This window comes from Ictidomys tridecemlineatus, chromosome 13 (genome assembly GCF_052094955.1).
Source record: "Ictidomys tridecemlineatus isolate mIctTri1 chromosome 13, mIctTri1.hap1, whole genome shotgun sequence".
In the NCBI taxonomy this organism is placed as follows: Eukaryota; Metazoa; Chordata; class Mammalia; order Rodentia; family Sciuridae; genus Ictidomys; species Ictidomys tridecemlineatus.
This window is the reverse complement of record NC_135489.1, coordinates 56,663,225-56,684,952: the sequence shown is the minus strand read 5'-3', so window position 1 is coordinate 56,684,952 and position 21,728 is coordinate 56,663,225. Positions and strand designations below refer to the sequence as shown.

General features: G+C 42.2%; 1 protein-coding gene across 12 annotated transcripts in view; it reads right to left on the bottom strand.

The window, feature by feature from the left end:
* LOC144369873 (microtubule cross-linking factor 1-like) overlaps positions 1–18,571 on the bottom strand; it is a 126,508-nt gene extending 107,937 nt beyond the window's left edge. For 6 of the 12 annotated variants that reach the window (XM_078030376.1, XM_078030377.1, XM_078030380.1 and 3 more), the window contains exons 1-3: positions 17,398–18,569; positions 7,599–7,823; positions 5,709–5,867 (exon numbers count right to left, since the gene is read on the bottom strand). In XM_078030376.1, coding sequence (XP_077886502.1) covers positions 5,709–5,867; positions 7,599–7,823; positions 17,398–18,450 — 1,437 coding nt within the window. In that variant the 5' untranslated portion in view covers positions 18,451–18,569. Of the gene's footprint in view, positions 1–5,708; positions 5,868–7,598; positions 7,824–16,920; positions 17,056–17,397 lie in introns of those variants that run through there. The other 6 variants (XR_013429707.1, XM_078030383.1, XM_078030381.1 and 3 more) reach the window with 4 other exon arrangements.
* Positions 18,572–21,728: the final 3,157 nt, after the last annotated feature.

The window sequence follows — 21,728 nt, the reverse complement described above, 5'->3', positions numbered from 1 at the left end:
AATAAATATAAATGGATCAAATCCATCAGTTTAGAGATTCTCAGATTCCATTTTTTCAAAACATAGCTATATTCTATTCATGAAAAATATACCTAAAACACAGCTGGGGCTATAGCTCAGTGGCAGAGCGCTTGCCTAGCATGTGTGAGGCACTAAGTTCGATCCTCAGCACTACATAAACAAATAAAATAAAGGCATTCTATCCATACATACAATTTTTTTTGAGGTGTTAGGAATTGAACCCAAGCACTCTACCAACTGAGCTATATCCCCAGCCCCTACCGAAAAAAAATTTTTTAAATACACCTAAAAGATAGTGCCAGAAAAACAGAAACCAAAGGCATCACAGAAAAGCTACCCTAGGCAAATATAATCAAAAGAAATTTGGTGTAGACGATTAAAGCAGAAAAAGTAGCTATTCAGCAAAATTGAAACAAAGAGGTCATTACCAAATTAAAAGACAATAATTTATCACAAAGAATAGTCTCAACTGTTTACATTTAAAAATATGGTCTCGGGGCTGGAGTTGTAGCTCAGTGGTAGAGCACCTGCCTAGCACGTATGAGGCACTGGGTTCAATTCTCATCACCACATGAAATAAACAAAGACATTATTGTCCATATACAACTAAAATGTTTTAATAAAAATATGGTCTCAAAATAAATAAAGCAAAATTCGACAAATTATGAGAAGAAAATTAAAGCTCACAATTAAAATGGAGGATTATGGATACAGAAAATGTGAACAACTCAATTAACAAACGATTTTTTTCAAACTTTTCCAAACTGCAACAATCCACTGATGAACTAAGTCAATGTTATAACCACCCTTAAAAAATGAATTAAACTGAGTATAACTTAAAGTATCAGACTCCACTCCATGACAAAGATAAGCATCTCTCTGTAAAATCTTTGTTTGTGTTTGTATATTGAATAATGATATAAAATGCATTTCTTGTATGGGTTACAGTTAAAAAATCCAAAGGATCATGGGTTTGGACTGAGTTCCTGTATTAAGCTAACTGACCAAACCAGACCAGAACAAAATGGAATACTCATGATGAAGCTCCACACCACCACATCAAAACTAAAATGTCTATCTGATCTTACTAGAAAACAGGAGAGAGGCAATAGCACCCAACGAAACTCAAACCTCCAAAAAGCCAGTTTTAGCCAACATGATATGAAAGCCCCTCTGCTTATAGAAAAAACAGAGAAGCAACCTGAAGTTGACCCATCAGGTTCTTTTCCTAGAATTCTCTTTCTCAGTGGCCACTTTACAAAATCCACTGTTCTACCAGCAAGAGCTCTCATTCTATCTTGCAGAATGGAAGCTGTCACAATTTATGAATGGTAAATACAAGTCAATGAGATACATCACTAAATTTGCCTTTTGACACTCCTTTTCAACAATCCTGCTTCACTGGCATGATCTATCACATGTCTCTCTCCCTTGCAAGTGCCAACTAACTAACATAGCTACTTATTATTTGGGTCTACTTTATAATAGGCACTCAATAAACTGAAGACAGAATGAAATGGTATTGAAAGAAAGCATATCATCAATCTTTAAGATGTGGAAATTAAGATAAGGTTAACCACTTTCAATTTTTGAGATATTCCCCCAGAGTTGAGTGCAATAATAAATGTATCAGGGGAAGGAAGCAATTATTTGAGCTTTGCACAAGTGGAATGATGTGTAGGCACCTACGTGAACAGGCAACAGAGTGCAAGCAGGCAATCTGGCTAGCCAGAAGGGATAATTCTAGAAAGGTCAGCCCTCTTGTCTCCTTATCCATCAATGGAGAAGGTAACTTTTCCATAATATACTTCTATTAGTTCCATGAGGACCAGAGGATACAGTCCCTTGTCATCCTTCTGAAATGCTCTTTTCTTTTACTCCAGGATTTATAGCCAAGTAATAAGAAACCCAATAGGGAAAGAAGATGGGTCAAGTAGTAATGGTCCCCTATGTCATTCTTAAGAGTTAACAACTTGGGTCCAAGGCAAGTTTGTTTAAGCACAGAGGAACACTTCTGGGATGTAGAAGAGAAAAACTAGAAATACTGTGTAGCATTAATGTACACTGTCAGCCTTCAAATTTGTCTGAGGTGAGACAGATGAAAATATGGCTACAATAGAGACAAAAATTTTTGAAGTTAAAATTCACATAATATGGGGCTGGGGTTGTGGCTCAGTGGTAGAATGCTTGCCTAGCACAGGCGAGGCCCTGGGTTCAATCTTCAGCACCACATAAAAATAAATAAATAAAATAAAGGTATTGATAACTACAACTAAAAAATAAATATTTTTTTAAAAATTCACATAATATAAAATTAACTATTTTCAAGTGAACAATTCAATTGCATTTAGTACATTCACAATGTAATGCAGCCACCACCTTATCTAATTCTAAAACATTTTCATGACCCCCCCCAACAAAACCCAAACCCATTACACAGTTAGTCACCCTTCTTCCCTCTCCTTGACCCCTAGAAACTACTAATGTTTTTTGTTGTTGTATTTTTTTTATACTTTTTTAGTTGTCAATGGACCTTTATTTAATGACTTTATTCATATGAAGGCTGAGAATCGAACCCAATGCCTCACACAAGCTAGGCAAGCACTTTACCACTGAACCACAACCTCAGCCCCGAAACTACTAATGTTTCCCATCCATGTGAATTTATCTATTCTGGGTGCTTACTATAATTGAATCATACACTATGTCTGGCTTCTTTGACTTAGCAAATTTTCAAAGTCCATCCACATTATATCATATGTCAGTGAGAAAGAAAATTCCTAAAACTACAAAAGCAGAAGAGCAGAACCTAAAGCACTTAGCAAGCAAATGAAGATAGAGAACCAGAAAGTTGGTGATCACTGCCATCATATGCCTCAGTGACTAAAAGGATAGTGGCACCATCACACATACACGAGAGGCAGGAGGTGGCACAGGTTAGCACGAGGGGCGGTAAATTTGATCTGGACATGCCGAGTCAGAAGTGCTAGGAAAAGTTCATATTAGAGATATCCACCAGGCCACTGAAAATTGTCTGGAGCTTTAGGGAGAAGGCCCAGGGACAGCTGCAGAGATGAAGTTGCATGGAGCTGCTTTGTTTCACTGACCTCAGCTTTAACTGTATAACAGAAATCATCAACAAATTAGGATCTGTACATCTGCAATAACTTCTGTTACTCAGACACAGACAAAACATGAACTGTCCTTGCCTATTTAAGGATGTCCCACATTCATTTACAAAACTTCTGAGGTGAATGAGTAGCAGCAAAGTTTGGGATCAGAAAAATCTTATGCTTATGCTACAGAAAAACTCATAGTACATTTGTTCTAGTTTGTCTGAAAATATCCCATCCACAGAGACAAACAATTGGCAATAAATATCTCCCACAAAACCTCTGAATCTGGTATCAGTAGGTGTCATCACTCTCTGCTTCCAGCAAAATCTATCAGCATTCTAACCCTCCTGAAACTCCTGTCAGTTTTACAACTCATTTAGAAGTTTGATATAAATATGCAGTCCCACTGGTCTGACTGCAAATCTGGAGATAAAATACTTATTTCATCCAATTGAGCAATCCCTCTGAGTAATTTTAACCCATACAGGGAGGGGCTGATCTCTCCACTTCTCATATCCACCCTGAGCCAACATCAGGCTATTGAAAGATCCTTGCCTCACTTTGGCCTTGCTTTCAATGTTTTCTTCAAAGTAATGTCAAATCCTACACATACTGATTTAAATGTATGAAAAAGAATCTTTGCTTGCTTGAAAAATACAAGCAGTCAGCCCTCTGTGTCCAGGGCGTTCCATACCTAGAGGCAACTAAACCATGGGTTGAAACTATTCTAGAAAAATATACTGCATCTGTACTGAATATTACAGACTCTTTGTCATTATTCCATGAACAATACAACATAACAACTATTTGCAGGACATTTATATTGTATTAGGTATTATAAGTGACCTAGAGATAATTTTACGTATAAAGGTAGATTATGCATAAGTTACATGCAAATATGCCATTTGATAAACGAGCCTTGAGCATTACAAATTTTGCTATCTATAGAGGTCCTGGAATAAATCTACAGATACTAAAGGATGACTATATATTTTATATATGTTTGTATATACATTTTCATATGTATATTTATATATTAACACAAAAAACATGCGCAAACAAATCAACTTATAAAATATACTTCTAAATTGTTTTCTATACCTGCAACATCAGACTCAAATTGGAAATGATAAGTAAGGAATTCTTTGTGCTTTTGATATATAATGAACAAGGAAAAAAAATAAAAAATTAAAATTAAAAAAAAAAAGAAGGAAAACAGTTTACAGCATACCATCAAGAAAATTTAGACCAAAAAAAAAGGAGAGAGTAAAAGTACCAGGAACTATAAGTTCGGAAGAAAAAGATCCACAATTAAAGAACAAAGTCCCTCTCATCAGGGAGCAAATTCATGTGTAAGTTGAGAGCAAGGGTCACCCATGATGAAAGCCAGCTCTCAGAAGCTTGCCAGGTGCCCCAGGAAGCTGTGATCTTCCCCCTTTATTCATCTCTTCAGCACCTTCTAGGCACAAGGAACCCCCAGTGAATCAGACAGACAAAGCTGCATCCCTGTCCCACAGAGCTTGCATTCCAGAGGGCATTAGGGGCAGATGGGATACCTGAAAAAGCATGTTGAGATGGCTGTGCATTGCTGAGAGCAGAGGCAGTGAGGGAGAATCCAAGAGGCAGCAGCACTCACTTATCTGCTATTATTTGTATTTTGCTCTTTGTGCCGGATTAAAGCATAGACACCCCAAGAGCAAGACCTGTACCGCACGTGCACATATTCTTCTGCAGAGCGCAGTGTCAGGCCTGAACAAAGTGTTGTAGAGGACATTTGGATGGATGGGGAATGACTGGGTAAATCAGGAAACATATTCCCCCACACCAAAAAAATAAAACTGCCAAGTGAAGCTGTCAGCAGGTAACATGCCAGCTTGAACCAGCATCTTCAAGCCTTCATCAATAATATTTAGCTTCATCAATATGCAGGATGTTTTCCAAGAAAACACTCAGCTTCAATTGTATAACAGAAATCATCAACAAATTAGGATTTACATTATTGTATACAAATGAAAAATACACATATACTATTTTCTAGACCACATTGCTAAAATAATCATTCCCTAAAATTAAAAAATGCCAATAAGTAAATCATATTGACTGAATAATAGTTATATATGTAGGTAGCAATTTATTATCTGTTTATAGAACTTTAACAGGCAGCCAAAACAACTTTTCAGCTCATTGAAAGAAAATACTCAAGTAAAAAGCTACTGCTTAATTCTGTATTCCAGTAAAAAGAGACCCTACCGACACATTGAAGGGTTTAATGATCAGCTCATCTAAACAAAAATTATTAAAAATAAATAAATAAATATTTTAGGCTTTGCAAGCACCAAAAACCACCATATCTTTATTCCATTCCTTGCTCTTGGCAGGTTTATTTTGTGTGGGTTTTTGTTTATTGGTTTACAATGCTAGAAAAAATGTAAAATCCATTCTTAGCCCCTGAGCCAGACAAACAGGCCTCTGCAGCTTATGTACTCCTGCTTTCTAGCACAACAGAGATACAGAGTCCCAAGTTCCTAACGATTAAACCCTAGGGGGAATGCCCACGTATTTCTGTATTACCTCTTTCAATCTCTCCAGCTCATTCTGGAGGGCCTGTTTGGATATTTCCACTTCAATCATCTGCTGTCGGAGAGTTTCATTTTCATCTTCAGCTTTCGAACGCTTTTCCTCTACAGTCTCAAGTTCATGGTGCAATCTAACAGATACATCTTTGGCTACCTGCATCAACCACACAGAGATCATCATCACAATGTGAAGCTTTTTATGTGCTAAGGGTATACTCAGACAACTTCAGAGACAGAATCATTAAGTCCAGTGATATCCTACCAAATAGCAAAGGCCCTGGCAATATTTAACAGACATAAGTTCAACCAAAGAAGGTATTACAGGTTGAACATCTCTAATCCAAAATTCCAACATCTGAAATGCTCCAAAATCTGAACCACTTCTGGTCCAAGCACTTCACATAGGGATATTTAGTCTATAATTTAAAATATGAAGTTAATATCATGAGGAAGAATAAGACTTTTATGTGGACTGAAAGGCCACTTTGAATAGCACCATTTCCTCATAGAAAAGCACCAAGAATGCTAATCCCACCCAGGCTCAATGCTTTTAAATGATAAATTAAAAATATTAATAAACAAATCAATACTTCTTTTCCCTAAAGTACTCCTAAGCCTGTCTGCTGAAAGAAACAAATCAAGTAATTCTGTTACAGTAAATGTTCAATGTAGTGAAGTTTCAAATTTTCTACTATGGCTCTAGCTTGGCTGAAACATTGGAATGTTCAAAGCAAGTACACATTTCTATTTTCTAAAAGCAAATGAGGACAGAGATTTTGTAAAAGTAATATAAATCACCCTTTATCACATTGAATGACATTTTGTTAGTGGTTTATAACTTTGATGGAATTATAAAGATTCTTTTCCTGTTGTAATAAAAGGCTAGATGAGATTTCACAAGTACTTCCATTAGGAGGAGGACGTTATGCATAATTCAATCTAGATAAATGATTTGATAACCAGGTCATGGCAGAAGCTTTGCTGTCTGTACGGTGAGCAGAGGGTACAAAGTCTGGGGTTTCTTCACCTCATTCCCATTCCTGTCATTGATTTTCATAGACACTTGAACAATTAGTTACTATCCTATTACTCCTTCAGTTAAATCACCACTGTAAAAGTCTCACTTTAATATGACAATCTCAGGCTTTCTGAATCCCAGAAACCTAAATAACCATAAAAATAATTAAGGGAGATGGTCAGCTTTGAAGAATGGCTCTTGACTGTCTTGATGATCAATAGATTTTTTTAAAAAAATATTTCTGATCTTTAGGAAATCTCTGTACAATTTATTTTCTTTATTTTATTTTTATTTATTTATTTATTAATTTTTTGGTACGGGGGATTGAACTCAGCCACATCCCCATCCCTATTTAGAGACAGGGTCTCACTGAGTTGCTTAGCGCCTCGAGGTTTCTGAGGCTGATTCTCCTGTCTCAGCCTCCCAAACCACTAGGAATACAGGCATGTGCCAACCGTGCCCAGCTCTCTGTACAATTTCTATCCAACTGTCAGGCCAAATGACGGGTATTAATTATTTTTCATTGTAGATTCATTATTATGATGTTTTTTAAGGTTTAGTTCAGTCCCTTTTATGACAGATATAAATCTTGGTCCATTCAAAGTCATACAACTACACATACCTTTTAAAGCATAAAGTAAATCAAGTACGCTGACATCTATTGAGAAAGATATAAGCAGGAAAAGAACATCAGGAACATGTGTACTAGTTTGCTAGGGATGGGGTTGCGGGGTAACCAACCCCATCCCTAGCAAACTAGTGGTAGAGCCCTTACATGAGAGGTCTTGGAAGTTACATTTTCAGACAAATGATGCAGCACACAGCAGCCCCTTGGGAATGCCCACTCCATCAACCCCTCCTACTCACCTTCAAGTCCTGCTCCAGGCTTCGGATAAGCTCACCATCCACCTGCCCAGTCTCTGCCACTTTCAGGCTTTTCTGCTCTGCTTTCCTGAGACGGTACTGCAGGATTCGGCAGTTTTTGTTAGCACGGTCCAGTTCTCGCCGAAGTTCCTGCACCTGGTAAACATCTTCCTCTAAATAACTATCTCTCATCTCTTCCATCTCAGCACGGAGTTCATCCAACTCATCCTAAGAAACCAGACAGAGCATATTTATGAGTGACGCCCATCTAGAAAGGATGGCACCTCTCTCCTTCATCCACCATCCTATCCCATCAGCTCATGAAATGTCTGTGTGATATAATACTTCTCACATGAAATAATATTACCAAATGTCTGCTCAAATCTCATAGACAAAGAAACTAAAATCCAGCCTGTATTATTCTTTGTAGCCTTTTGGAACCTATTCCACTCCCAGTTTGTTCTTGACACCATCAAAAATGAAATCAACTTTGCAGATAACTAAATCTTTAGAGTGAAACTCAACACTGACCTAAACCTGTATCTCTAAGGCACAAGTTAGGTACTAAGATGACTCAGACAAACTCTACCTTCAAAGAACATAAACTTTAATAAGATAATATCTTAACTACCCTGGAAATATAGCATACTTGCAAATGTCTCTAAAACTCTTTCCACAATACAAATCTCAGCTTTGATTACATGACTCTATTGAACAATGAAACATTTTCATTATTTTTTCATTATTTCAAATACACATTGAGTTCATATCCTTCAAATATACATGGAGTTTATATTTTTCCCATTCTTCTCTCTTTTATTTCCCATATCTCTATTCTTTGTCACCAACACGAAAACAATCTGAACACCGGATGATGAAAAAAAATTATAAATGTTGTTTTGGACTAAGTTCCCACACTAGGCCCCAACAGACCAGGCTAAAAATTAAAATGATATCATTCATATTAAATTCCATGTCACCAAATAAAAACTAAGTTATTCTGTGACCTTCTAAGCAATCAGGAGAGAGATAATAACAGAATGCCCCCCATCAACAGGTCAGTTTCAATAATAATGAAGTTCCCTGGGCTTTAATCCTTAGGGGTGGGAAAGTAGCCTAAAGTAACCTGATGTTAACTAATCAGCTATTTGTCTATGGTTCTGACTCCCTGTCCCTGCCTTACAAGGAAAGTAACATTGAAACCACCATCTGCTCTTTGTTCTTTTGTTTCTGCTTTCTTCTGCCCTTCTCCCTCTATAAAACAAATCTCTGCCTAGCACATGGGAACACTCATTGGATTTTATGGAACTAAGTGCTGCCTAATTGAAAAAGTGCAAATAAAGCCAATTAAAATCTTTATAAACTGTTGACAAGGAGAACCCCCCTAAAGCCCTCTGCCCTCTAGAGCCACACCATTAGCGAGTGCTGTTTTCTTCCCAAAGGGCCTGCACTCTTCCCCCAGCTTAAACACCAAGGCCCCAGTTCTGGGATCCTGACCCAGGCTTCCAGCCCCTCAGCCATACAGACACGCTGTGGCTCCAGCTTCCCCTCAGGCCCTCTAATCCTCCCAGCTCCATCCAGCAGTCATCCTTTAATATGTAAATCAGACCACCCCGCCCCCTGCCCTAACCGGCCAGGGCTTCTTTCTTTCAAGTCTACCCCCAACTCCCTCCCTAAGGCACTGGGCCTCTCCAGTTGAAGACTGCCTGCAGAGGACACAAGGTCTCACCTGCTGTCCCCTTGCAGGTCTCCGGGAGCTCATTCTGTCATATAATGTGGGAAGTCACGTAGTCCATACTTCCCCTGACCCCAGGCCTGGAACCCCACTGTCTTTAACCTCCGGCTTTAATCGGTTTTCTTCCCACTTATGATCATCATCTAACATTATTTGTGCTTTTTTTCCTATTTACTGTTTTGTTATCTACACTAAAAGCTTCCAAGGATCAAAACCTTGCCTCTAGCATCTTCTTTGCACCCAGAGCAACATAAGGGACACATCTGCCTCTCAAAAAGTATTTGTGAAATGAATACACACTAACAGTCAACACACACACAGACCATATCAACAAAATGACTAAATTGGACTTCCTACACCTTTGCTTTATTTTGGTCTTGCAGCCTAATTGTGAAAACTTCCCCAACCCATAAATAAAGCAGCAGTATACAGGATATACATTCTACTGAAGTAACCTTTTATGATTTAATGAGGGGCAATTTGGAAGAGATGAAGAAAAGCATTTTAGGGCTGGGGCTATAGCTCAGTGGTAGAGTGCTTGCCTTGCATGTGTGAGGCACTGGGGTCTATCCTCAGCACCACATAAAAATAAAGAAAGATATTGTGTCCATCTCCAACTAAAAAATATTTTTTTAAAAACAAAAAGAAAAGCATTTTAGAAATTTTCTTAATTTGTTCAATAATTAATTATTTGAATGCCTCCAGAATAAGATGCTTTCAGTTTCTATTTATTTATTTAATTAATATCGAGGCTCCAGAAAAAAACTCTCTCAGACACCCCAAATTGTCAACTCTTGCCCTACTATTCACCCCTGATTCTTACTATTCTTGCTAGTCCTACATTTGTTCTAAACCTAGAAATTTATGTAAAGAACACAAGTTCTTTCCCAACATCAAAGGCTCAGGTAGACAAGATACTGAACAGAAAGAAATCTCTCTTTTTTTTTTCTTTTTTTTTTTTTTTTTTGGTCCTGGGGATTGAACTCAGGGGTACTCAACCACTGAGCCACATCACCAGCCCTGTTTTGTATTTTATTTAGAGACAGAGCCTCACTGAGTTGCTTAGAGGCTCTTGCCATTGCTGAGGCTGGCTTCAAACTCAGAATCCTCCTGTCTCAGCCTCCCCAGCTTCTGGGATTACAGTTGGGTGCCACCATGCCTGGCAAAAGAAATCTCTTAAAGATGAGTTTATCCTGGATAATATTAAGTTAAGGAAACACAACAAATAAACTTGGAATCCTATGGGAAAATATGAGTTGGAACAAAATGGGGGGAAGATGATTCTCCAGTCATCCTCAAGTGTATGCAATGGTCTCCAAAAGAGCACAAATATGGCAGCTCATTCCCCTGACCCCAGCTTGCAGCTTCTCTCCACTCTGGTCACACTTCCTGAATAAGAGAATGTCCTACACAAGTGACCATAACTCAAAATGAAAGCTGTTTCAGTGGACTATCAAGGAGAACCCAAGTTAAAGAAGATTGCTTTGTCAACTCCCCAGTGGTCAAATGGCCGGGCTCCTTAGGAAAGTGCTCTTTCAGGAAAGTGCTTGCCACGCCTCACCAAGAGGAGGCTGTCACAGATGCCTGATCCCTACACTGAGGCTGTGATGATGGAAACTGTATCCCCAGCCTACCCCACGCTAGAGGAGGCTAACCACAGACCAAAGGCTTTAAAATGGGTTTATGGTTGTTGTTCTTTCATAAAGAGAGAGTTATTCCTGAATCTTCAAAAATCAAGGCCAAGTTTCATTGCTGCCCTATCGATCGGACAGATTAGATTTTGAGAAAGAGCCTAACTGCAATGCTTGTTTCTGAATATTAGAAGTAGCTAATAGGAAATAGATCAATACAAGCAATAATACCTGAACTTATACCAATAAATCAACATGTATATAGACATATAAATACATAGTGATTCAGCTCCTCTGTTAATGGAAGGAATTGTTTGTGATTGCTATTCCTCCTAAAATAAACATGTTTTAAAAAATCAAAATCATTAAAACCTGAAATTACCTGTTACTCAAGCAAAAGTTTTTAAAATTTGAAATAACCAAAAGAAGATGCAAAATACAGCTTCCAGATATAAAAATGTTCTGCAGCCTTCAGACTTTGCAATTAGGGTGGACCCCCATCCGCCCTAATGTTAAATGCTAGACTGGTCTATAGATGTATAAACAACCATCCTAGGCTTTAAAAAAAAAAAAAAAAGTTTAAGGGCTAGAACACCCATGCCTTCAAATCATTGAGCAGGCTATGCTCAACATAAACAGCTAATATTTTTTTGGCATAAATAACCACCAACATTAGTTGCCCAGAAAAGAAAATTAGGGAGGGACCATAATTGCACATATTTGAACCACTACTTTTATAACTTACATTTTATCTAAATTTTTAAAACCGAAGACATCCTTTATTAAGCACTTTAACTTCATTATCAACCCTACCATAACCCTGCCAGGAACACACTACCCCCATTTTAGAGATAAGGAAACCAAGCTGAGGTTGGTTAATGTGTATGGAAGCCAGACTGCATCCATGGCTATCTGCTTCCAAACATGAGCATGCACTTTCCACTAAATACTACAAATTATTTGCTACAACTGGGACAGATGAAACAATAACAGACTTTCGATTGTACTTTTAAAACCCCACCATCAGTGTAAACTACTAAAAGCAGCCTAGCACTTAGAGCTTGAAAATGATCGATGTATAAGTACATCCATTAGAGCAATTGGTCTTCAGGAAATCACTGCAATGTGCAGCAAAAATACTAATACACTCATTTCAAACATGAGGAAATTGAGAATCACAAAGTTTAAATGCTTCCCCTCCAACACATGTCCATTACAGAGATAGAACTGAAGCCACTATTTCAATTCTTTCTGTGGCATCTGGAAAAAAGCAATTTTCAGGTTCGGTGAAAGGAAGTTATGAGAGATAGAAATTATAAACCATGTAAGCTGGCAGCAGTCACTTGAAAAGCAAAAAGTGTGATTATTTGGATTAGGGTCATGATGAATAGTGATTTTCAAACTAACATTACATTAATTTTCTGAGGGCATGCTCTAATTTAGAAAATGTTATACCCCAGAACCTTGATGAGGCCAGCCACTTACATGTTCAAGAAAATCAAATCAAACAGAACATATAGTCATATAGTGTTTTGGCAGATAATAATTTAGAGACAGTAAATAAAAGTGGGAAACTGCTGTTGTCTTTTTATATGTAGAAATTAATAAGGATAAAATTGTTCTTAAACAATAGTTTTATGCTGAATCAACAACAGATCTATTGGATATTTATATGTTGTATTATTATCCCACTGAAAAAGCTAATCTAATCTAATTTAATTGTATTTTTCAAATATTTTATATATAATGGATTCTCGAAGAAGCGGAAAGCTGTCCAACTATTCCCTTTTTACATACAGAGAACAAGTCAAGCTTTATTATACACACATGTATATATACACATCTGTCATGGTAGAGAACTAATGAGGTACCGTGTTTACAAATGAATAAACCAAGATTAAAAATAACTATTTTAATGAAAACCTCTAGGCTAGTTTTATCCACAAATATAAAGACTAAATTCATGATTTCTTAGTGTAAGTGATAAGAAAACCTTTTGATCATACTGATTATATTTGTATCTCAACGTCTTTTAAACAACCCCAAATCTATAACTATTTCTATTTTAATAACTCCTCTTTAAATAGACCTAATTTAGACAGTAGCAGAAGCCCTGTGTATACTGTTGCAATAACTCCCATCTTCTAGGAGTTGCAGACAGAAAATCTTGTCTATTGTAATATGCAAACAATCCACCTCATTTCCCCCTGGATAATGGAAATGTTCTCTGCAGAGTCAAGCAACAGCTAAAGAGGCACGGGACCCACTGCCATTGTTTACCAAGTGACAGTCTGGCCAGAAGCTGACAGGCTAGTTGCCCTAAGTCAACATTATCTTGCCACCTAAGATTATTATAGCCATGCTTCCATAGGCTGAATAAGAAAGGGGTGTAGAAAGTGGAATATCAGGATATAGGGAACGCAATCCACATTAACCCTTCCAAAAGATAGGGAAGGGGAAGGAAGGTGTTTACTTGAGCTGTTCAGAGCTGCTTATTTTTGCCCTGAAGCTTCCCCACTCCAAATGTCCCCCCTTCCAGGACTCCCTGAGCACCTGGCATCCAGACAGCCAAATATAACAAACCCTGTTAGAACCTGAAACTCAAAAATCTATTACCCCAAGTGAGAAACAGGATGGTAAGGCTTAATCAGTGGGGGGACACCCCAACCTATAAATCAAAACCTCAGGGATTAGGGGTGTAGTTCAGTAGAGTCCTTGCCTGGCATGCACAAGGCCCTGGGTTTGATCCTCCCACAAGGAAGGAAGGAAGGAAGGAAGGAAGGAAGGAAGGAAGGAAGGAAGGAAGGGAGGGAGGGAGGGAGGGAGGGGAAGGGAAGGAGGGAGGGAGGGAGGGAGGGAGAGAGAGAAAAAAAGAGAGAAAGAAAGAAAGAAAGAAAGAAAGAAAGAAAGAAAGAAAGAAAGGAAGGAAGGAAGGAAGGAAGGAAGGAAGGAAGGAAGGAAGGAAGGGAGAGAGGGAAGGAGGGAGGGAAAGGGAAGGGAAGGGAAGGAGGGAGGGAGGGAGGGAGAGAGAGAGAAAGAAAGAAAAAGGAAGGAAGGAAGGAAGGAAGGAAGGAAGGAAGGAAGGAAGGAAGGAAGGAAGGGAGGGAGGGAGGGAGGGAGGGAAAACCAACACTGATCTCTCTTAGGAAATTATTCCTCCCAAGAAATCAAAGTAATCTGCTCTTAGATCTGGCACTGACTTTTCTTTTAACCAAAGATAATTCTTATGAAATAATTAAGAACGCAGAGCAAAAACAAATAGCCAATCCTGTCTCACCCTGAAGGACATCAACACAGCTAGGGTCCACTATCTGGGGGTGGGTTATGAACACATCACCAGTAAGGTCACTAAAAGCATTTTCAAAATAGGCCAGTAAACTCGAAGTGATTACATGCTCCTGAAAAGCCTGTGGAAACAGAGGACATAATTAATATGTTGACAGTGAGCACTACGGCTTGTCTGAATGTCCCAGAGCACTCGAGCAAAACACAGTCATGGCAGCCTGACAGGGAGGAAACACGCCAGCATCTGTGGAAGACAGTCCTCAGCATCAAGAAGTGTGCCGGATTTTGTTTTAGAAGAAGCAAAGGCCTGGGAATAACTGAACTGGGCCACTTAACATTAATTTCTGAATACTTCCAGGTATCTCTTAAGTTCATCAGAAGCTGAACAACAATCCAAGCCTGTTTCTCCCTATTTTCATGCCAAAGCCAGACCCTGGGATTGATTAATTTTGCCCTTTTCATTTAGTCACCCTCTTGATGAAGAGACAGAAACTAGGAATGGGGACTCTACACATCCCACCCAGCACAAGGGAAGGCAGGCTAAACGCCAGAAGATTTCCATTTGAATTTCCTGATCATTGAGACATCCTCCCATTAGGAGGAGTGATGGCCTTATTTTTCTGTTTGATTATACTTTGGTCAATCAAGCTCTGAAACTGTGACAATATTGCCACAGATATTATTGCCAAAAGCATTGGGGACAGCACTGATTCAGAAAAGAATGTAATGTTCCATATGGTCCCAACCCTCCAAAATACATGGAAATCAAATCTCTAAACCAAGTTTCTTCTTGTTAGATATTATTTGAACAGGCGGATGCTACATCTAATCTCAAACATTTGGTGCAACCTTCCCTAAGAAAGTATTTGGTCAAGGCAGCACTTCTATCTACTTTCTATTAAAAAAAAAAAAAAAAAAAAAAAAAAAAAAAAGGACCCCTGAGCAACATAAACAAGAAAAAGAGAATTTTCGGTATATAATATGTATACTCTAACCACCATGTGCAAAAAAAGGAATGACTACTGTCTGCCCCATGTGCTCATTAATGCTTGGAGCCCAATTTTTCCACAAGTGGACAAGGTCACTGACCCATAGAAAAGTCCACCAGGATTCTGGTATATCTTTCTCCAATTGAACTATTTTTACTTAAGCTTTTGAATGACCAAGCATGGACATAAGACTCATATACATGCAATCATTCTGGTTTCCCAGCCTCCTTCAGATCCCCTCCACCCAATTCTCTCTCCTGTCAGAGTAAAATCTTTGGGAAAGACTCAGGCTTAGTAAACAGATGGTCATAACACTTTCTCCCCAGGAAATTGCAACTGAACATTTCCAGCAAATCAAACGCTGCCTATGGGATTTTGTATGGCCCTTGGTACACAGGCTAGCAGAGAGGTGTTCATTATGGCCCTTTCTCCTGAAAAGAAAACAGAGGTCCCACAGGAAAGCTCAACATGGTAAGCTAATAAAACAGCTCTGAAGCAGCAACACTGAGAAAAGCAGCCTTGCTGGAAACAGGGATGCAGCCTCGTACTGTGAAAAAAGCAGAGGCTCAGGGAGCAGCAAAATGGAAGCAGCACCACTTAATGACTGGGTCACCTTGGACAAGTCCCATTAGTTTCTAGTTCTAAGCATTCTTGTCTGTGGAATTGGGGTTGTAATAAATATAACAACAGGGGTTTCTGGTGCTTAATAGTCATGATATAGATTTGCAATCACATCTTTCAATCATAAACACTGTATTCAGGGGTTACACTAACAGCTGGGGCTACAACGACAGACAATATTCCCATTCTCAGGAGCTTACATTGTTGGGTATTTGAAAAAGTACCACTTGCATGAGACAGCTACACACAATATAGTTGCCTTTTCTCTTCAGCATCTTTGAATTTCACTATGTAGTCTATTACATAAGAGTAGGTGACACTATTTGAAAAGTCTTGCTCCAAGTCCCAATCTGCTCTCTTCTCACCTCTTACCCGCCTCATTCTTTGCATAAGAGAACTACTGCACCTAGCTAGTTAGAGCAGCTTCTGATGAGGTTTAGGAGGACCCAGTGGCTAAGATGCTGATTCCAGCTTGAATTGTACACTGTACCATCATCACCTTAAACACTCAAGTCTCAGTCCCACCCACCAAAACCTGGACCTCAATCAGGCAGGTTCAGCATTTGTTGAAAAAACAAATCACATAACCCACTGATAAAGCAGAGCCCTCCTGCATCTTGGGAAGATGTTCACTAAAACCTTAACAGATACACAAACAAATTTATACCCCTGAAGCTATTTGCTAACCTGAGGATTATGAAAAATTAAAAGTTGCCCTCAGCATAGCCCCCCTTCATTTCTCTCTAGTCACCTAAATTGTATTGACCCCAACATGGTCTAAACCCTGGCTTCCACAACCAGTCCTCCTCCACGGAGAAAAGATGAAGTGGGATTAAGCACTCCAAGGCTAACAGGATGAAGAGGCCACTGCCTGCAGCCCTGCTGGCAGTGTAGCAGAGGCTGTGATTCCTTGGAAAGAGCTGGTGTGTCCTCTCCTGACACATAAGAACTTACTGGTGGATGCTTATAAAGGGCTGCTGAACCCAGGCAACTCTGAACTTAAAGTTTACTGCTAAAAATGGTCACCTTTGGAACTCCCCTTCCACTCCCCCACCCCCACATACCTTGCTCTCTGGAGCCTCAAAGAGGCAATGAGTGTTCCTAGCTCTTTCTGTAATTGCAAGAAGAGCAGTAAGTTCACAGCCTGGACAAATGCATTTTCTGGAATGGACACACACCTGCATGTGTCTGGCAGAGTTGGGTGTCAGTGGAACACCCCTTTCCTGCAGGTGAGACTGAGCACGTGATTGGGGGTGGGGGGGTTTGCAGTGATTGCTCTCCCCTAAAAAGGCATCAGTGAAGACAAGCAAGACTTGTAGAAACAAGAAAAGCTAAGTGGAAGAGAAGGACCCACAGGTCTTGCCGCTCCTTTCAGAAGTTTTCCCAAGTTCTCAAGACCTAATGAATGCTGGGTCAGGAAAATGGAGAGCAAAGGGGGTAGAGAGCTTGTGAAGCTCAGGGAGTAAGGGCTCTAGAAGCGCCACCCAAAGCTGGACCGTCCGAGGAGCGCCTCCACACCTGCTGCCCAGTCCCCTGCTCACCTTCAGGTAGTCGTTCTCCGAGCGCAGCTCTTCCATCTCCCGCAGCAGCTCCTCCTCCTCCGCCACTGGGACAGACAGGAGCCGGGGCTGCTCAAGCTGGCTGGGCTCCTTGAGAATCGCAGGGACAGGTCGCTCAGGCAGCACGCGCGCCCCAGCATCCTCTACCGCACCGAGACCCGGGGACCCCGGGGGGATCCCGCCTGGACTGCTTCGGCCACCGAGACAGGAGACCGCGGCGAGGAGCGCTGGAGGCTCGGGGCTGCCAGGCGGTGCTCCCCGGGCTGCCGGGCTCGGCGTGGGGGCTCCTCGCAGGGGTTCACGGTCACTGGAGCCGGTACCCGACTCAGCGTCGCTGCTGGCTGCGGGGAGCAGACGCTGCTCATCCGAGAGAGGTTCAGAGGGGCAGTCGGAGAGATCTGAGCTGCTGTCCGTGTGGCTGATGCGCGAGCCGGGGGGCACTGCGCCGACAGCCGAGGTCACAGAAAGGGTCACGGCGGGAACCGGGGCAGTCAGGGGCATGGAGCCGATGGCGCGGCCAGGAGCTGCTCCCAAGCCGCGCTTGGATTTGCGGCCCTTGGCAGCAGCGGATGAGGGTTCGGCCACAGGAGGCTTCCCCGCCCGGGGCAGAGGCTCAGCAGGCACCGTGCGCGCCGCCCTCCTGGTTCCTGGGGCGGCCTTGGCGCCGCCTGCCGCTCTGGCCCCAGCGCCCGGCGGCGGCTTGTCCTTCGCGCCGGGGACGCCGCCGCTTCGCCTGGAGAGGCGGCCGGGCGCGGCCAGGGATCCGGGCGAGGGCGGTGCCCTGCCCGCTAGGCTAGGTGAACGTGGAGCAGCGGGTGTCGGGGCTCGGCCAGACGAGGGGGCAGCCGGAGCCGGGCCCGGCATGGTGGTCCGGGTGTGCAGATCTTTGAGGAAGGGTCTGGCGGGCGAGGGCGCGCGGTGCAGTCGCCTCCTCTCGGCCAACGGGTGGAGGTGGTGGTGGCGGTGGTGCTGGCCAGGCGGCTGTGGCTTCGCGTCCTGGGCGCCGCCGCCCGCGGGGCCATTCAGCGTCTCCATAACCCGTGCCGTGAGCAGCAGCTTGGGCAGCAGATGCTCCGAGCGGCAGCGGCGGCGGCGTGCAGCCTCCCCGCGCGCTCGCTCATCACTGTCCCCCTGCCCCGCCCGGTCTGCGCCCCGCGCTCCCGCCGTCCCCCCCTCCGCCCACTACACACACCCGACCCGTGAGTCCCTGCGGGACTCGCAACCGCTGCCGCTTCGCTTTCCCCTCGCTGAGGTCAATGCCGCTTGAGTTCTCTGCGAACAGCCGCAAGGTGGCTCAGGATCCCTCGCATCCCCCTGGAACCTGCGCTCGGGGCTCGTGGGTACGCCGCCGCGGCCTTGCTCACCCGCACTCGTCTGGCGGTGGCGCGCACCCGGCTCCCGCGTCCTGCTCCCCGCCCACTGCCCGCCCGCGCCCCACGGCACCCACCCGCTCCGGCCCGCGCCCGCCCGCGCAGCTCCGGGCGGAGAGAAACTGCACGCGCGCTCCCCGCCGCCCCTCGCCCAGCGCCCGCCGCAGGGTGCGCATGCCCCGCCTCCCGCCAGCCGGCGCCCGCGAGGGGCGGGGCCTCAGCTCCCAAGGGGCGCGGAGTCGGCAGCGTCCACGCGCTCTAGCAGCCCTGGGACCCTCCTTGTCTTTTGAGACCATAGAGACACTGCCAGCAGCTGGGGAGATAGAGAAAAAGCCGAGTGATGTAGGGGGAAGGGGTCGGGCACTCGCCACTTTGACGAAGATTGAAGTCCAGGAGGTGTCGGTGGGCCCCACTGTGGTGTGTGCCTTGGGTCGTCCATTTTCTATTAGCTGACCAACGCCCCCCACACCCCGACCCCTTCAGTCAACCCCAACCCCTGGGCCCCTCAGTCCCCTCCCACATGCACTGTGCTTTCCAAGCTGTGCTCAGAGTCCCCGCGCTCCTTTAAGGATCGCTGGTACCCGAAACAGCTATCGCGTAAAGACGGGCACAGCGCTCCACAGTTGGCACCCCCAGTGGCTCCGGGAGCTCCGAGAGGGAGGAGCTGCTGTAGAAATAGGAGAAGCAGATCGCCAAGCTTGGGGTCAAAAAGGGAACTCACATTTATAGTTCCGGCTGAGAGCCAAGCACTGTTAGACACTTTCATAGGCATTGTTTTATTTAATTTTCCTAACAATCCCGAATCGAAATTCCTGTCTTGATTAAGGATGAGGACATGGGCACAGGGTGGTGCAGTCGCTTGTTGAGGTGTCTTAACCATGGCTGAGCTGGAATTTAGCTAGGTTCAGCAGGACTCTCAGTCCCATACTTTCCTCTCAGACCTGCACCTTCCCTCTTACTGGAGTATGAATTCTGCTCTAAGGGCAAGGCACTTGACATTTTTGAGCCTCAGTTTCCTCCTTCACCTATATATTTAGAAAAGACTTGCCACCTGAGTGTGAATGAGGATTAAATGAGCAAATATGAAAACACACCATATGAACTATAGTGTTTTTCACAAATCATTAAATGCACTTATGTCTCAGACATTGGATGTTGGGCAAAACCCAAGGTAAAAGCCCAACCTGTCATCCAGCCTTGGCATTTTAAGGAGGCAGAGGGCAGGCAATAATTACAAGGTGCTAGGATGGGCGCCTCAATGAGCTTGAGGAGGTTTGCATTTTATTGGGGGTCTTGTAGGTGAGAGACTAGGGTCTAAGACAGCAGGTGGGAAGACAAGTAAGGAAGGGTTTAGAGATGGGCTAAGGTGGGTGGCAGAGGTATTTGGATATTATCCTAGAGGCTAGGAGCCATTGAAGGATTCTGAGCATGACTGATCATATTTGCAAAGAAAAGAGCCCATCAACAGCATGGGGGAGCAGAGGGAGGCTGGTCAGGAAAGGGCAGTTGGTGGCGGTGGCAAAAAGCTCTGGTTGACAGAGACTCTGTGTCTAATAGAAGAAAAAGTAGGCCCTAATCTTCATCCTGTGGGATTAGGCCCAACTTCTTAATAAGAATCCTATAGCATAAGAATTAAAATCAAGAATCAATAAATGGGATGAACTCAAACTAAAAAGTTTTTTATCAGCAAAAGAAACAATTTGTGAGGTGAACAGAAAGCCTATATCCTGGGAGCAAATTTTTGCCCTTCACACATCAGATAGAGCACTAATCTCTAGGTATATAAAGAACTCAAAAAGCTAAACACTGAAAAAACAAATAACCCAATCAATAAAAGGGTCAAGGACCTGAACAGATACTTCTCAAAAGAGGATATACAATCAATCAACAAATATTTGAAAAAATGCTCATCATCTCTAGCAATCAGAGAAATGCAAATTAAAACTACTCTAAGATATCATCTCACTCCAGTCAGAATGGCAGCTATTATTAACAACAAAAGTGGAGGGAAAGGTACTCTTATATGTTGCTGGTGGGACTGCAAATTGGTGCAGCCAATTTGGAAAGCAGTATGGAGATTCCTTGGCAATCTGGGAATGGAACCACCATTTGACCCAGCTATTCCTGTCCTCAGACTATACCCAAAGGACTTAAAAACAACATACTACAGGGACACAGCCACATCAATAGCTAAACTGTGAAGCCAACCTAGATGTCCTTCAGTGGATGAATGGGTAAAAAAAAATGTGGCATATATACACAATGGAATTTTACTCAGCATTAAAAAAAAACAAAATCATGGCATTTGCAGATAAATGGATGGCATTGGAGAAGATAATGCTAAGTGAAGTTAGCCAATACCCAAAAAACAAATGCCGAATGTTTTCTCTGATATAAGGAGGCTGATTCATAGTGGGGTGGGGGGGAGAGCAGGAGGATTAGATTAATTCTAGATAGGGAAGAGGGGTGGGAGGGAAAGGGAGGGGGCAAGGGATTAGCAAGGATGGTGGAATGTAAGGATATCATTATACAAGGTACATGTATGAAGACTTGAATTGGGTGTCAACATACATTATATACAGAGACATGAAAAATCGTGATATATATGTGTATTAAGAATTGTAATGCATAAAAACAAAATACATGTATAAAAGCATAAATTGGGGTGAACATACTTTATGTACAGAGATACAAAAATTGTGCTTTATATGTGTAATAAGAATTGTAATGCATTCCATTGTTGTGTATTTAAAAACTAAAATAAAATCAATTAAAAAAAAAAGCTCTGGTTGAGAGGACAGTAGTAGTAGGGATACAGAAAAGAGGACAGACTTGTAAAACTAATAGAAAAAAAAATAGACTCCAAAGTTTGTGATCTTAATCACAACCTTCAAAAAGTGCAGGATAAACTAATTTTTTAAAACTTATATAAATCAGAGAGTC